The 15,974-nt window shown below is 41.3% G+C and overlaps 1 protein-coding gene across 6 annotated transcripts in view; it reads right to left on the minus strand.

Moving 5' to 3' along the window:
• LOC133563551 (caprin-1-like) overlaps positions 1–15,771 on the minus strand; it is a 39,442-nt gene extending 23,671 nt beyond the window's left edge. For all 6 annotated transcript variants that reach the window (XM_061917728.1, XM_061917730.1, XM_061917729.1 and 3 more), the window contains exons 1-6: positions 15,545–15,771; positions 9,137–9,301; positions 8,967–9,029; positions 8,800–8,886; positions 8,476–8,714; positions 6,878–6,960 (exon numbers count right to left, since the gene is read on the minus strand). In XM_061917728.1, coding sequence (XP_061773712.1) covers positions 6,878–6,960; positions 8,476–8,714; positions 8,800–8,886; positions 8,967–9,029; positions 9,137–9,301 — 637 coding nt within the window. In that variant the 5' untranslated portion in view covers positions 15,545–15,771. The remainder of the gene's footprint in view (positions 1–6,877; positions 6,961–8,475; positions 8,715–8,799; positions 8,887–8,966; positions 9,030–9,136; positions 9,302–15,544) is intronic.
• Between the last annotated feature and the right edge of the window lie 203 nt (positions 15,772–15,974).

The following is a 15,974-nucleotide window of genomic DNA, read 5'->3' on the forward strand; positions in this document are numbered from 1 at the left end:
AAAATGACATGAATGTTTGTGCCACTGCTTAATAACTGTTTAATAAATACCTTTTTGGTAAATTGACTTAGTTGTGATTTCCCTCTCTGCATGAAAGTTTAAAAGTAGCATATATGAATGCAGTATGAAGAAGAATGTTTGAATGTTGACACATAGAATCATCATACTGCTGTGATTATATGCATCAAGTGTTCATTCAAGGCCAAGGCAAAATGTAGATATTTATCGTGTATCGTGACTTGGCCTAAAATTATCGAAATATTAATAAAAGGCCGTATCGCCCAGCCCTAAATCTTTTTTTGTGATAGAGTGATTGGAGCACATACTTGTTTGTCACAAAAAACATTCATAAAGTTTGGTTCTTTTATGAATTTATTTTGGGCATTTGGGGTACGTCCGACCGGTAGGAGGCCACGGGGAAAACCCAGGACACGTTGGGAAGACTATGTCTCCCGGCTGGCCTGGGAACGCCTCGGGATCCCCCGGGAGGAGCTGAGGTCGGGGCTTCTCTGCTTAGGCTTCTGCCCCCGCGACCCGACCTCAGATAAGCGGAAGAAGATGGATGGATGGATGAAAATGTGAGCAAATCTGCAGGGTCAAATGTATACATACAGCAATGTTAATATTTGGTTACATGTCCCTTGGCAAATTTTGGTTTCGCCTCAGCTTTTCTCCTCCGACCTTGTTGATGGGTATTGTGGCCAAACAGCTACATTTTTGTTTCAACCAACCACAGAACTTTCCTCCAGAAGGATATCTTGGATTATCTTTGTCCATATGATCAGCAGCAAACTTTACACAAGCCTTAAGGTGTGGCTTCTGGAGCAAGGGCTTCCTTCTTGCATGGTAGCCTCTCAGTCCATGGCCATGCAAAACACACTTGACAGTGGACACTGACACCTATGTTCCAGAACCTTCCAATTCAGTGCAGATCTTCTTTTTGGTGATTCTAGGTTGACTCTTGATAATTCTGACCAATTTTCTCTCAGCAGCAGTTGATAGCTTGCATTTTCTTCCTGATCGTGGCAGTGACAAAACTGTGCCATGCACTTTATAATTACGAACAATTGTCTGCAGGGTGGTTCTTTGGGACGTCAAGCTGCTTTGAAAGGGCTCCAAGTGACTTTCCTGACTTGTTCAAGTCAATGATTCGTTTTTTTCAGATCTGTGCCAGGTTCCTTTGACTTTCCCATTGTCGCGTTTGTAACAAGAGTCTAATGACTGCATTACATGAGCCCTATTTAAATGGGCTCAGAGAAGTCAACAGGTGTCGTCAATCATTATCACTCACATGAAGTTAAGAGGCCATGCCATGAAGCTAATGTGATTTGATTATAGCTTTTCTACGTCACCAAAATTTATCATGTATGTTGTATGTATACTTTTGACCCAGCAGATTTGATCACATTTTCAGTAGAGCCATAATAAATTCATAAAAGAACCAAACTTCATGAATGTTTTTTGTGACAAAATAGTATGTGCTCCAATTACTATCACAACAAAAAAAATAAGAGTTGTAGAAATGATTGGAAACTCCAGACAGCCATGACATGATGTCCTTCACAAGTGTATGTAAACATCTGGACAACTCCAGATGAGCCAGTCAAATTCAGGGCAACACGTTCCGACGTCCAGTCTTAACAGTCTATTCTCACCACAGTGTTTGCAAGTTTGCATTGGCTCTGTATTAAGAGAACGCTAAGCCACGCCCCTTTAGTTACCTGCAATCCGCAATCACTTGCTTCAATGTCAGCCAAATTAATACATATTTCTTTCCTGATGCTGGAAAGTTGTCGCAACAATCCCTTAAGAGGGAGCGAAAATACTTTACCCAAGGCTACATTCTTAAAAAGTGGTGTTCTGGTAGGTGGAAATTATAATGTGTGTATTGATTGATTGAAACTTTTATTAGTAGATTGCACAGTACAGTACATATTCCCTACAATTGACCACTAGATGGTAACACCCCAATAAGTTTTTCAACTTGTTTAAGTCGGGGTCCACGTTAATCAATTCATTGTAGATGCAAACAGCTGTTGATCAAAGCAGAAAACACAGACTCTACACATTCAAATTTACCAGGAAAATGGAAGATTCCTTTGTTGTGAAAATTTGCACTTGAAAACTAATTTAAGTACAATCTAAAGGAAGACCTCATTTGCTCTAATTGGACATAATATTCAAGAAAAATACACAATTTCATGGGGCTAGAAAACAGACTTAACGCTTAACATTGTTATTACATTATTTTAATATAACAGCTTGGTCATAATCTAAAATTGGATGATCTGAGGTAGGAAACACCAGGGATGAAAACAAGCCCCACTCCAGCCCAAGATTTGGTCCACCTTCCTTACCCTAGCATATAAACACATTAATATGGGACTGTCTGCGTAACGCCACTTGTTAACACACATACGCACCTGACACGCCAGATAGAAAGATGTAGCAAGAAGAATCAGTATAACAAGTCGAAAAGGCTTTCTGAGTAAGGCTGGGGGATATATCGATATATCGTGGGTTTGTCTCCGTGCGATATAGAAAATGACTATCGTGATATTCGAGTATACGTTCTCACGCAGTTGCTTTTAGCTGCAGGCGTTACACTACAGGCTTTTCTTCACTCTTTCTTGTCCCTCCTTCTCACAGAGATATAAAACAAGCTCACCTTCATACATACGTCACATACTGTCACGCGTGCAACGCCATATGCTCCCGCAGAGCAGATAGGTAGCGGCATGGGTTACGTTAGCTGTGATGCTAGCGGAGTGGTGTGAGTGGTAATACGAGAGAAAGAAGGTGACCTAGCCCTAGCCCTAACCCAGAATACTGTTTAATTGCGCAATGAAAATAGACTACTTTTAGCTGCAAATGGTGCTGAGCTAATATGTCCTCTACAGTCCGTGACGTCACGCGTCATCATTCCGCGACGTTTTCAACAAGAAACTCAGCGGGAAATTTAAAATTGCAATTTAGTAAACTGAACCGGCCGTATTGGCATGTGTTGCAATGTTAATATTTCATCATTGATGTATAAACTATCAGACTGCATGGTCAGTAGTAGTGGCTTTCAGTAGGCCTTTAATAAAAGGCCATATTGCCCAGCCCTATTTCTGAGGCTAAAAAAGTATTTTGAAAGGTTGAGATGCTTTTTGTGGATTAAACCCATTTTATAGAGTGACAAATTGGATTAGTTTAGATTTGTGTGTTCAAGTTAAAGAACGTATTTAGGAATGGGAATCGAAAACGGGTTCTTGTTCAGAAGCGGTTCCAAGGGTATCAATTGCTTGGAATCGCTCACTCCCCCCCAGACGATTCCCTTTACGATTCCTGCAGCCGGGAATGATGTCATAACGCAACGTGCGTAGAGGAACATGGCGCAGAAACACTCCGATATTTGGCTATATTTTAATAAACGTAATAACTGCAAGGTTGCTATTTTATCTAATAGGAGGACTGTGGAGAGGCGGAGCCGGCGGTCTGTCAGCGAGGAAGGGCACGCCGTAGCCCGTTGCAAGATGGCAGCGAGGAGGCGTGGCCGGCAGTCCGACAGCGAGGCAGGGCACGCCGGAGCCCGGCCCAAGATGGCGGCAAGGAGGCGTGGACGGCGAGCGATTGGCCAGGCGGGACGCACCGAGAGCGACGCCGCAATCATGCTGGGCACAATTAAATAATCATCTCGCACTGTATAAAAGGGCGGCAGCCATGAACAAGGGCATATAAGCAATATGTTGAAACATTTCAACACACAACTTGCTATAGCTATAACTGAAAAAACATTTTTAAGACATAAAAAAAAAAAAAAAAAAATGGTGTGATTGAGGACTGCCGAACATCACGAAAATGTTAATGCTTGACAAAGGACATTGTTAATAAAACAATTAATAATAAAAAAAACACAAAAATGTGAGACTGTATAACAGACTGACATAATATTGCTCATTTCAAAAGCAGTGAATTCTGCTGCAAGTACCCCCCCATCTCTAAGCACTCACAGGCAGCTTTTGTCTGGTTTGGGATACTCGAGACAATGGCAAAAACAAGACCTGTCAACCTTGAGGAAATGTTACGAGTACTCCTTGTAGACTCTTTCGCTTGTTGTTATCTCCCTTTCCTACCTACACACAGGAAACAATGTTCTGTAACTGCCTTTACAATGCCATGGCTTAGATCTGTTGGTGCACGCCGAGCTACGCAAGAGGGTTTGCAGTGAGAGAAGTGAGCCAGTGGAAGAGGAGTAACAAGAGAGCAGCAAAACGTACAAGTCAAACAAGGGTCAAAATGTATGCAGAGTATAAGAAAAGGGTACATGTTGGCAGGTCTGAGAAATACAAGCGACAGCAGAAAGTTAATTTGTAGTTCTTAACATATTTGTTGTGATTGTCGTGTATTTACTTTTGATTTCCCACAGCCTAATTTCTCTCTCTTTTAGTGTGTATTGCAAATACCATGTACGCAAAAAAATAATGAACATGTTTGACTTGAATGTCATTAAAGTGGTGATGCTGCATTTTCATTTTAATTGATGACCACTTGTTTTAAGGAGCACATCCAGTATGTTGTAAAAAAAACCAGAAACTTTTACGGGAATTTTATTATAGAAACAAGTCTTGCTTTTATTTTACTGTGAAACAGAATTTGGTAGAAACAACCTTTTTACCTGTTATTGACTATGGAGATGTGATGTACATGAATGGTCCCCAACAACCGGGCCGCAGCTCGATTGGCACTGGGCCGCAGAATAATTTTTTATAATTTCTTTGTTTGTTAAATCAACATAAATAACACAAGATACACTTACAATTAGTGCACCAACCCAAAAAAAACTCCCTTTTTCATGACAAATATAAAATAAAATTTATGTTTATAAATGTTCTGGAATCGGTTGCCATCTCACAAAGTAAAATGTCATTCAAGACAGCTTTGAAGATACACCTATTGCATCTGCCCACATGACGTGAATTTTAAAACTGGGTAGGGCTGGGAAATATATCGATATACTCGATATATCACGGGGTTGTCTCTGTGCGATATAGAAAATGATTATCGTGATATTCGAGTGTACTTCTTACTCAGTTGCTTTTAGCTGCTGACATTACACTACAGGCTCTTCTCACTCTTTCTAGTCTCTCCTTCTCACAGACAGCAAGCGCACCTTCTTACATACGTCACATATATATACACAATCGTGGAACAGAGAGGTAGCAGCATGGGTAACGTTAGCTGTGTTGCGAGTGGTAATATGAGGAAAAGAAGGTGCCAATCTGGTAACAAATGAAGGAATAATTAATTCCCAAGAAAAACAGCAGGGGGTCCATCATCTGGCGGTGGTTTGGCTTCAAGTGGAATAATGTCAAACAGACAACCATAATTTGTCAAGTGTGGGGCAAAAGTGTTGCTACAAAAAGTAGCATAACTGCTAATGTGTAGCATCATTTGAAAAGTCACCTGCTGGAGAATGAAGAGTGCATGTCAACACTTCCATTCGGTGACACACCAACAAAATGCAGAGGCAACCAATATTCCACATCAACACCGCATGAGAAAAATATAGAGATAACATCCGCAGGAACCTACCACATAGCGAAGGTCTATTTAATTTCCTATTATGCAGCTCATTTTTATTTGACACTTATTGAAATATCTTGTGTGACATCATGCCCAAAAGTGCACTTTATTTGTTTTAAACTATTGTAGTGGCATTCTGTACAAAAAGTGCACTTTAATTTAGTGTTGTTTTGATATGTCATCTTAGTGACATCATGCACAAAAGTGCACTCATAGCTTGTTTTAAAATGTCTGTCAATCTTGCACTTTCTGTTTTGAAATGGAGGCAGCACGATGGCAGAGGAGTTAGTGCGTCTGCCTCACAATATGAAGGTCCTGAGTAGTCCTGGGTTCAATCCCGGGCTCTTTCTGTGTGGAGTTTGCATGTTCTCCCTGTGACTGCGTGGGATCCCTCCGGGTACTCTGGCTTCCTCCCACCTACAAAGACATGCACCTGGGGATAGGCCCCTCCCCCCCCCCAAAGACATGCACCTGGGGATAGGTTGATTGGCAACACTAAATGGTCGCTAGTGTGTGAATGTTGTCTGTTTATGTTTGTTGGCCCTCCAATGAGGTGGCGACTTGTCTAGGGTGTACACCGCCTTCCGCCCAATTGTAGCTGAGATAGGCACCAGCGCCCCTCGCGACCCCAAAAGAGACAAGCGGAAGAAAAAGGATGGATGTTTTGAAATGACATGAATGTTTGTGTACTGCTTAATAACTGTTTAAAAAAATTAAGTTTTGGTCAATTGACTTAGTTGTGATTTCCTTCTCTGCATGAAAGTTCGAAAGTAGCATATATGAATGCAGTATGAAGAAGAATGTTTGAATGTAGACACATAGAATCATCATACTGCTGTGATTATATGCATCAAGTGTTCATTCAAGGCTAAGGCAAAATATGGAGATATATATGCTGTATCGTGACATGGCCTAAAAATATCAAGATATTTAAAAAAGGCCATATTGCCCAGCCCTAATACTGGGTTCAACTAGATTTTTTATCTCATGTTGTATTTTTCCTTCGTATAATGTTTGGTAACGCATTTTTTCTTTGTAATTTTATCTTGTATGCTCCTATATGGACCCCAGGAAGACTAGCAGTCGCCTTGGCATCAAGTAATGGGGATCCATTCAATAAACAATAAAAGAAAAAGAAAAACATGTATTCTAGATTGAAATAAAGATTGTGAATAACAGGCAACATTCCAAAAAAGTGATTTTCCCCTTTAAGAAATCTTCATTAATTATCAAAATCCCTGATTGTTCCTTTTAGCTTCCAAAGTGCGAAAGTCCATTGCTTACAACTGTTACACAACTTTAAACTTACATGTTGTTCCAACCACCGCCTTGTCTCTGCCTTCCAGAAGGTCCCACAGGTGTAGGGATGCCTGATCATACTGGTTAGCCAACCTGGCAACAAAGGAACAAGTTCTCAATAAAAACAACTACTTTCAGGAAGAAAAAAAAAAAAAAAAAGAGATTAATCCATCCATCTATTTTCTACAGCTTGTCCCCTTTGGGGTCGTGGGGGTGCTGGGGCCTATTTCAGCTGTATTTGGGCGAAAGGCGTGGTACACCCTGGACAAGTGGCCACCTCATCGCAGGGCCAACACAGACAGACAACATTGACACACTAGGGACCATTTAGTGTTGCCAATCAACCTATCCCCAGGTGCATGTCTTTGGAGGTGGGAGGAAGCCGGGGTACCTGGAGTAGAATCCATGCAGTCACGGGGAGGACATGCAAACTCCACACAGAAAGATCCTGAGCCCGGGATTGAACTAAGGACTACTCAGGACCTGCGTATTGTGAGGAACTTGCACTAATCCCTGTTTCCACCGTGCTGCCCAAAAATACACATACCTACTCAGCGGCCTAGTGGTTAGAGTGTCCGCCCTGAGATCGGTAGGTTGGGAGTTAAAATCCCGGCCGAGTCATACAAAAGACTATAAAAAAGGGACCCATTGCATCCCTGCTTGGCACTCAGCATCAAGGGGTTGTAATTAGGGATGGGCGATATTGCCTTTTTTTAAATACCGCAATATTTTTAGGCCATATATTACGCTATTTTGCCTCAGACTTGAATGAACACTTGATGCATATAATGACAGCAGTATGATGATTTTATGTGTCTACATTCAAACATTTTTCTTCATACTACACTAATATATGCACTTTTAAACTTTCATGCAGAGAAGGAAATCACAACTGATTCAATTGACCAAAAATTTATTTATTAAAGTTATTAGCAGGTTACTTTTCAAATGATGCTACATATTAGCAGTAATGCTACTTTTGGTAGCAACGCTTGTGCCTCACACTTGACAAGTTAAAAGTTGTCTATCCGACATATTCCCGCTTGAAGCCGAACCACCGCCAGACGATGGACCCCGTGCTGTTTTTCTTGGGAATTAATTCTTCCTTCATTTGTTACCAGATTCGCACCTTCTTTCTCCGCAACAACCCGCTAGCATCACAGCTAACGTTAGCCACGCCGCTACCTCTCCGCTGGGCGGGGGCGTATACGTATGAGGTGACAGCATGTGACGTATGAATGTGCGCCTGCTTGTCTGTGAGGAGACACAGGAAAGAGCGAGGAGAGTGTAATGCCCGCAGCTGCGTGAGAACGTCTACTCGAATATTACGATAGTCATTTTCTATATCCCACAGAGACAAACCCGCGATATATATCGTCTATCGATATATCGCCCAGCCCTAGTTGGAATTGGGGGTTAAATCACCAAAAATGATTCCTGGGCGTGGCACCGCTGCTGCTCACTGCTCCCCTCACTTCCGAGGAGGCGATCAAGTGGATAGGTCAAATGCAGAGGACAAATTTCACCATACCTAGTGTGTGTGTGTGTGTGTGTGTGTGACAATCATTGGTACTTTAACTTTAACATCTAAAAAAAAAAATCACCAACCTGATAGTTTGGTCACGGTCTGGCCCCACTAACTTGTAAAAGTCATCAAAGGCCATCAGGTCCAGATCTGTGAGCAGCGGCGAGCCTCCGACTCCCTGCCTCAAATCCTGCCGCACTGCCTCATCGCCCAGTCTATCCAGAAGGAACTGCAGCTCCAGAACAGTCTTTAACCTCCTCCGCTCTGCCTCCTCCCGTTGCAGTTGTTGCCGTCGGGTGGACTTCTTCGTCACCTTCTGGATCTGATGACGACACAGAAGAAACTGAAGCAAGTGCTTTTTGTCCTCACTCTAAAAGGACCCCCAAGAAACACGACACCCTCCTTACATCTTGCCCAAGAGTAACGAAGGTCTTCTGCAACTCTCGGGCAAATTCCAAGTTATTCATGACTTCCTGGTATTTGGAGAGGGCCTCCTAATGGAACAAACCAAAACAAGTTTAAATATAAAAGGAGTTATTATTGCAGTTCTTTATGAATGAGACTATGTTCTCACCAACTGGTCCTGATTCAGACGCTCGCCTTTATCCTTCCGAACTTGATAATCGTCCAGTTTGCTCTGTGATAGTCAAAAGTCAGTATGTCAAATATAACCTCATTGTTATTGACTTTTCAGAACAGATCTAGTGTGTCACCACGCAAAGTAACTTGCTACTCAGTGTTTACCTTTTTCTTCTCCATGTTGCGGGCCTTCTTGTCGATAACAAGAAGCACCTGCTTCAGGACTTCGGACTGCCCACCAAGTGCATTAAAGCCCATTGAACCTGGAGCGGATCCCACATCTGGGCTGGCTGACTGCACTGTCCCGTTCGCATTCATTGCAGAGGGCATCTAACAACGAGTTAAAACCACAGAAGAAATGTAAACAACAGATCAAGCATTAGGGGTGTATTGATTAATTGAATAATCAATTTATATTCCTTAAATCAACTTAATCGATCTGTGCTCAGCAAGTTTGCCTTCCAGAAGATAGGTATCAAAAATTGTTTTAAAAGGGAATCGATCGATTTTATCATTACTCGGAAGAATAAATATTTGGATTTAAAAACAGCAGACATTAAATGAAGTTTATCATGTTTAATGACAAGGAGGTTAAATGTTAAGTATGCCTGCCCGTCTGTGGCCTCAAAACAGAAATGGCAAATTGCTACAGTGGTCGAGAAAAGTCATAACAAATACAAACGCCACAAGACAATATTATTAATTACAGCACAAAAACTTTCGGATACAGCACAAGTGCGAACGCAAAAACAAAGACACAACACGATAAAATAAAGCTACAACTCAAAACGTTACAAGGACGCGTCGCGACCTACATAACGGAAGTGACAGCAGAGCAAGTTACGGCGAAGCACCGGATTTCCAAAACACAGCAACTGCCAGCCAAGGAAAAGTAATTTCATCAGAAACAAATAAATACAAGCAATGGGTGAAGTCAGTTATGGAAATTAGAAAGCAAGGGGCCAACACTTATTAGGAAAGAGGTGGCATATTTGCTTCCGCACAGCTTGGAACGCTGTCCCTCATCGGCAATGCTGGGGCGTAAACCAGAAACTGTGTGACTGGGTCAGATAACTTTCTTTAGCAGGTAAATCTACCTTTAAAATGTTGGTTGCTGTAGTTTTATTGAAAATAGGGCTGGGCGATATATCCTCCCGCAGTTGCCTTTAGCTGTTGGCATTACACTACAGGCTCTTCCCAGTCTCTCTTTCTCACAGACAGCAAGCGCACCTTCTTACATACATCACATACGTATACGCCCTCGCGGAGCAGAGAGGTGAAGTGAAGTGAATTATATTTATATAGCGCTTTTCTCTAGTGACTCAAAGCACTTTACAAAGTGACACCCAATATCTAAGTTACATTTAAACCAGTGTGAGTGGCACTGGGAGCAGGTGGGTAAAGTGTCTTGCCCAAGGACACAACAGCAGTGACTAGGATGGCGGAAGCGGGAATCGAACCTACAACCCTCAGGTTGCTGGCACGGCCACTCTACCAACCGAGCTATACCGCTATACCGAGGTAGCAGCATGGGTAACGTTAGCTGTGTTGCGAGTGGTAATACGAAACAACAAAGGTGCCAATCTGGTAACAAATGAAAGAAGAATTAATTCCTGAGAAAAACAGCAGGGGGTCCATCGTCTGGCGGTGGTTTGGCTTCAAGTGGGAATATGTCGAACAGACAACTGTAATTTGTCAAGTTTGGGGCAAAAGCGTTGCTACAAAAAGTAGCATTACTGCTAATGTGTAGCATCATTTGAAAAGTCACCTGCTAGAGAATGAAGAGTGCTTACTCCGCATGTCAACATCTCCATTCAGTGCCACACCAGCAAAATGCCGAGGCAACATTTTCCACATCAACACCTTATGAAAAAAATTGTGAACAACATACGGAGATAGCATCTGGAGATAACCCACCAAATAGCGATTTGATTTCCTATTAATATTATTTGTCAGTTATTGAAATATCTTGTGTGATATCATGCACAAATGTGCACTTTGTTTTGAACTATTTTAGTGGCGTTCAGTACAAAAAGTGCACTTTAGTGTTTTGATATGTCTTCTTAGTGACATCATGCACAGAAGTGCACTACTAGCTGGTTTTAAAATGTCTCAGACATCTTGCACTTTCTGTTTTGGAAATGACATGAATGTTTGTGCCACTGCTTAATAACTGCTTAATAACTGTTTAATAAATACACTTTTGGTAAATCTACTTTAGTTGTAATTTCCCTCTCTGCATGAAAGTTTAAAATTAGCATATATGAATGCAGTATGAAGAAGAATGTTTGAATGTAGACACATAGAATCATCATCCTGCTGTGATTATATGCATCAAGTGTTCATTCAAGGCTAAGGCAAAATATCAAGATATATATCGTGCATCGTGACATGGCCTAAAAATTGAGATATTAATAAAAGGCCTTATCGCCCAGCCCTAGGACTGTGTGATGTTTGTTAAGCATTGTGGCACAGCTGGTTCTTACTGTGGTAAACTTACCGGGAAGTCGATTCACTTCATGAACACGGTTAATTTCACTGCCACAATACGGGGAGTCTTAAGTCAAGTGTTTTTCAACCTTTTTTAAAGCAAAGGCACAGCTTTTGCGTTGAAAAAATCCAGAGGCACACCACCAGCAGAAATCATTAAAAAACTAAACTCAGTTGACAGTAATAAGTCGTTATTCCAAGCAGTTGGTGCTGAAAACCTAAATGCTTTCTTGCCCAGTTAAGTTCTTACTTTGGGGACGACAAATTGCAGAACATTCATTGAAACAAGATTGTGACTTCCTTGTTTCTTTGTTAAAAGACAAGACAGATAAGATGGAGTGATACCCAGTATGGTTTTGTAGATGAACACATACCAATGATTGAGGCGTCGAGCACATAAAGATGTCCAGTTAACCATAGAGTATAAGACACAATGGTGAGTAAGTGGGTGATGAATCTCAGTGCACCGTGGTACACACTACCCAGCTTGTGAAGACAACCAGCAGTAGCATTCATGTGGGTCACATCTCCATAATCAATAACAGGTAAAAAGGTTGTTTCCACCAGGTTGTTTCCGTTGAGTGTGTGTGCTGTCTAGAGCAGTGTTTTTCAACCACTTTTGAGCCAAGGCACATTTTTGCGTTGAAAAAATCCGGAGGCACACCGCCAGCAGAAATTATTAAAAAACTAAACTCAGTTGACAGTAAAAAGTCGTCGTCGCAATTGTTGAATTTGACTTTAACGCATAACCAACCATGCGTCAATATAGCTCTTGTCTCAAAGTAGGTGTACTGTCACATCACGCCGTGACTTATTTTGAGTTTTTTGCCGTTTTCCTGTGTGTCGTGTATTAGTTCTTGTCTTGCACTCGTTTTTGGTGGCTTTTCTTTTCTTTTTTTGGTGTTTTCTATTGCAGTTTCATGTCTTCTTTTAGCAATATTTCCCGCATCTACTTTGTTTTAGCAACCAAGAATATTTTAGTTGTTTTGACCTTCCTTTGTAAGGAACATTGTTGATTGTCATGTCATGTTGGGATGTACATTGTGGACGCCGTCTTTGCTCCACAGTAAGTCTTTGCTGTCGTCCAGCATTCTGTTGTTTACTTTGTAGCCAGTTCAGTTTTAGTTTCGTTCTGCATAGCCATCCCTAAGCTTCAATGCCTTTTCTTAGGGGCACTCACCTTTTGTTTATTTTTGGTTTAAGCATTAGATACCTTTTGACCTGCTGTTTCCAGCATCTAGTAAGCAATTAGCTACCGGCTGCCACCAGCAGAAATCATTAAAAAACACAACTCGGTTGACAGTAAAAAGTTGTCGTCGCAATTGTTGGATATGACTTTAAAACATAACCAAGCATGGATCAATATAGCTCTTGTGTCAAAGTAGGTGTACTGTCACATTACGCCGTGACCTATTTTGAGTTTTTTGCAGTTTTCCTGTGTGTCGTATTTTAGTTCTGGTCTTGTACTCCTATTTTGGTGGCTTTTTCTCTCTTTTTGGTATTTTCCTATGGCAGTTTCATGTCTTCCTTTGAGCGATATTCCCCGCATCTACTTTGTTTTAGCAATCAAGAATATTTCAGTTGTTTTTATCCTCCTTTGTGGGGACATTGTTGACTGTCATGTCATGTTCGGATGTACATTGTGAACACCGTCTTTGCTCCACAGTAAGTCTTTGCTATCGTCCAGAATTCTGTTATTTACTTTGTAGCCAGTTTTGTTTTAGTTTTGTTCTGCACAGCCTTCCCTAAGCTTCAATGCCTTTTCTTAGGGGAACTCGCCTTTTGTTTATTTTTGGTTTTAGCATTAGATACCTTTTGACCTTCTGTTTCCGACATCTACTAAGCAATTAGCTACCGGCTGCCACCAGCAGAAATAATTCAAAAACGAAACTCAGTTGAAAGTAAAAAGTCGTCGTCGCAATCATTGGATATGACTTTAACGCATAACCAAGCATGCATCAATATAGCTCTTGTCTCAAAGTAGGCGTACTGTCACAGCACGCCGTGACTTATTGAGTTTTTTGCCGTTTTCCTGTGTCGTGTTTTAGTTCTTGTCTTGCACTCCTATTTTGGTGGCTTTTTCTCTTTTTTTGGTATTTTCCTGTAGCAGTTTCATGTCTTCCTTTGAGTGATATTCTCCGCATCTACTTTGTTTTAGCAATCAAGAATATTCCAGTTGTTTTTATCCTTCTTTTTGAGGACATTGTTGATTGTCATGTTGGGATGTACATTGTAAATGCTGTATTTGCTCCGTAGTAAGTCTTTGCTATTGTCCAGCTTTATGTTTTTGTTTACTTTGTAGCCTGTTAAGTTTTAGTTTCATTCTGCATAGCTTTCCCTATGCTTCAATGCCTTTTCTTAGGGGCACTCACCTTTTGTTTATTTTTGGTTTTAGCATTAGATACCTTTTGACCTGCCGTTTCTGGCATCTACTAAGCAATTAGCCACTGGCTGCCACCATCAAAAATCATTAAAAAACGAAACTCAGTTGACAGTAAAAAGTCGTTGTCACAATCATTGGATATGACTTTAACGCATAACCCACCATGCATTAATATAGTTCTTGTCTCAAAGTAAGTGTACTGTCACATCACCCCGTGACTCATTGTGAGTTTTTTGCTGTTTTCCTGTGTGTTGTTTTAGTTCTTGTCTTGCACTCCTATTTTGGTGGCTTTTCTATTTTTTGGTATTTTCCTGTAGCAGTTTCATGTCTATCTTTGAGCGATATTTCCCACATCTACTTTGTTTTAGCAATCAAGAATATTTCAGTTGTTTTTATCCTCCTTTGTGGAAAAATTTTTAATTGTCATGTCATATTCGGATGTACATTGTGGACGCCATCTTTGCTGTTGTCCAGCATTCTGTTGTTTACTTGGTAGCCAGTTCAGTTTTAGTTTCGTTCTGCATAGCCTTTAACTAAGCTTGAATGCATTTTCTTAAGGGCACTCACCTTTTGTTTATTTTTGGTTTTAGCATTAGATACTTTTTGACCTGCCGTTACAAGCATCTACTAAGCAATTAGCTACCGGCTGCCACCATCAAAAATCATCAAAAAACGAAACTCAGTTGACAGTAAAAATTCGTCGCAATTGTTGCATATGACTTTAAAGCATAACCAAGCATGCATCAATGTAGCTCTTGTCTCAAAGTAGGAGTACCGTCACATCACGCCATTTTCCTGTGTGTTGTGTTTTAGTTCTAGTCTTGCACTCCTATTTTGGTGGCTTTTTCTCTTTTTTTGGTATTTTCCTATGGCAGTTTCATGTCTTCCTTTGAGCGATATTCCCCGCATCTACTTTGTTTTAGCAATCAAGAATATTTCAGTTGTTTTTATCCTCCTTTGTGGGGACATTGTTGACTGTCACGTTCAGATGTACATTGTAGTAAACCCTGTATTTGCTCCGTAGTAAGTCTTTGCTGTCGTCCAGCATTCCGTTTTTGCTTACTTTGTAGCCTGTTAAGTTTTAGTTTCATTCTGCATAGCTTTCCTTATGCTTCAGTGCCTTTTCTTAGGGGCAATCACCTTTCGTTTATTTTTGGTTTTAGCATTAGATACCTTTTGACCTGCTGTTTCCGACATCTACTAAGCAATTAGCTACCTACTGATATGAAAAGTATTACAGGGTTACTCTGCCGAGCTCTAGACAGCACCGACACTTAACAACAACACATTTGCAGACTATAATTACTTGTTTGTAAAAATATTTTTAACTCCAAGAGGTGTAATTAGATCATCTCCCACGGCAAATACAGTGGTTGAAAACATTGTCTCAGGTTATAACCAGTCTTATTCCCAATGCGTATTCTCGCTTTATTTTATACCGATGTGAAGGGGGCTCAATCTGATCTTTGATTTACGGTTGCAAGTTGGTCGCTGATCCCTGGCTGTTTGCTATAATGTCTGCACTGTCGTTAGCACGCACCGGTATCCCTCCCAGTTAGCAGGCAGCAGTTAGCAGACAGCAGTTAACAGGCAGCAGTTAGCAGGCAGCAGTTGGCCTCGCGGTGTTGGCTAGTTTAGTAGCCGGCCACCGGCCTGGCAGTCTCCTTCCCAGCTGGGAGGCCAACAGGCATTCCACCCACCTTAATGTCATCCACCGGGCAGCTGTATGGCCAAATGTTCAGCACAGCCAAGTTGTTGTGGTTTTGTTGCTTTCTTTCCTCCTTTCACTGGACGTGGGATCTTCTAGTGGACGTGGGATCGTGTACTGGACGTGGGATCTTGTAGTGGACGTGGGATCGTGTAGTGGACGTGGGATCGTGTAGTGGACGTGGGGTCCGCCCCGCCTGCCTGCCGCCGACAACTGAGACTGCAAGAAGGGAGGAATACTTTATGAAGGCGAAGGTCCGCTCGAGAATATGCCTGTCGAATTATAGTACAATTTAGCTTTTCACTTAAATATTCTAGCCATACTCCAAGCACTAAAACACATCATTGTACTAGAAATGCGCTTTACGACGTTTAAGATTGAGACAAAAGCCGTGACAATTTGTAAGTGCCTTATTTTCAGTC

The sequence above is a fragment of the Nerophis ophidion genome, linkage group LG12, assembly GCF_033978795.1.
Source record: "Nerophis ophidion isolate RoL-2023_Sa linkage group LG12, RoL_Noph_v1.0, whole genome shotgun sequence".
Classification (NCBI taxonomy): Eukaryota; Metazoa; Chordata; class Actinopteri; order Syngnathiformes; family Syngnathidae; genus Nerophis; species Nerophis ophidion.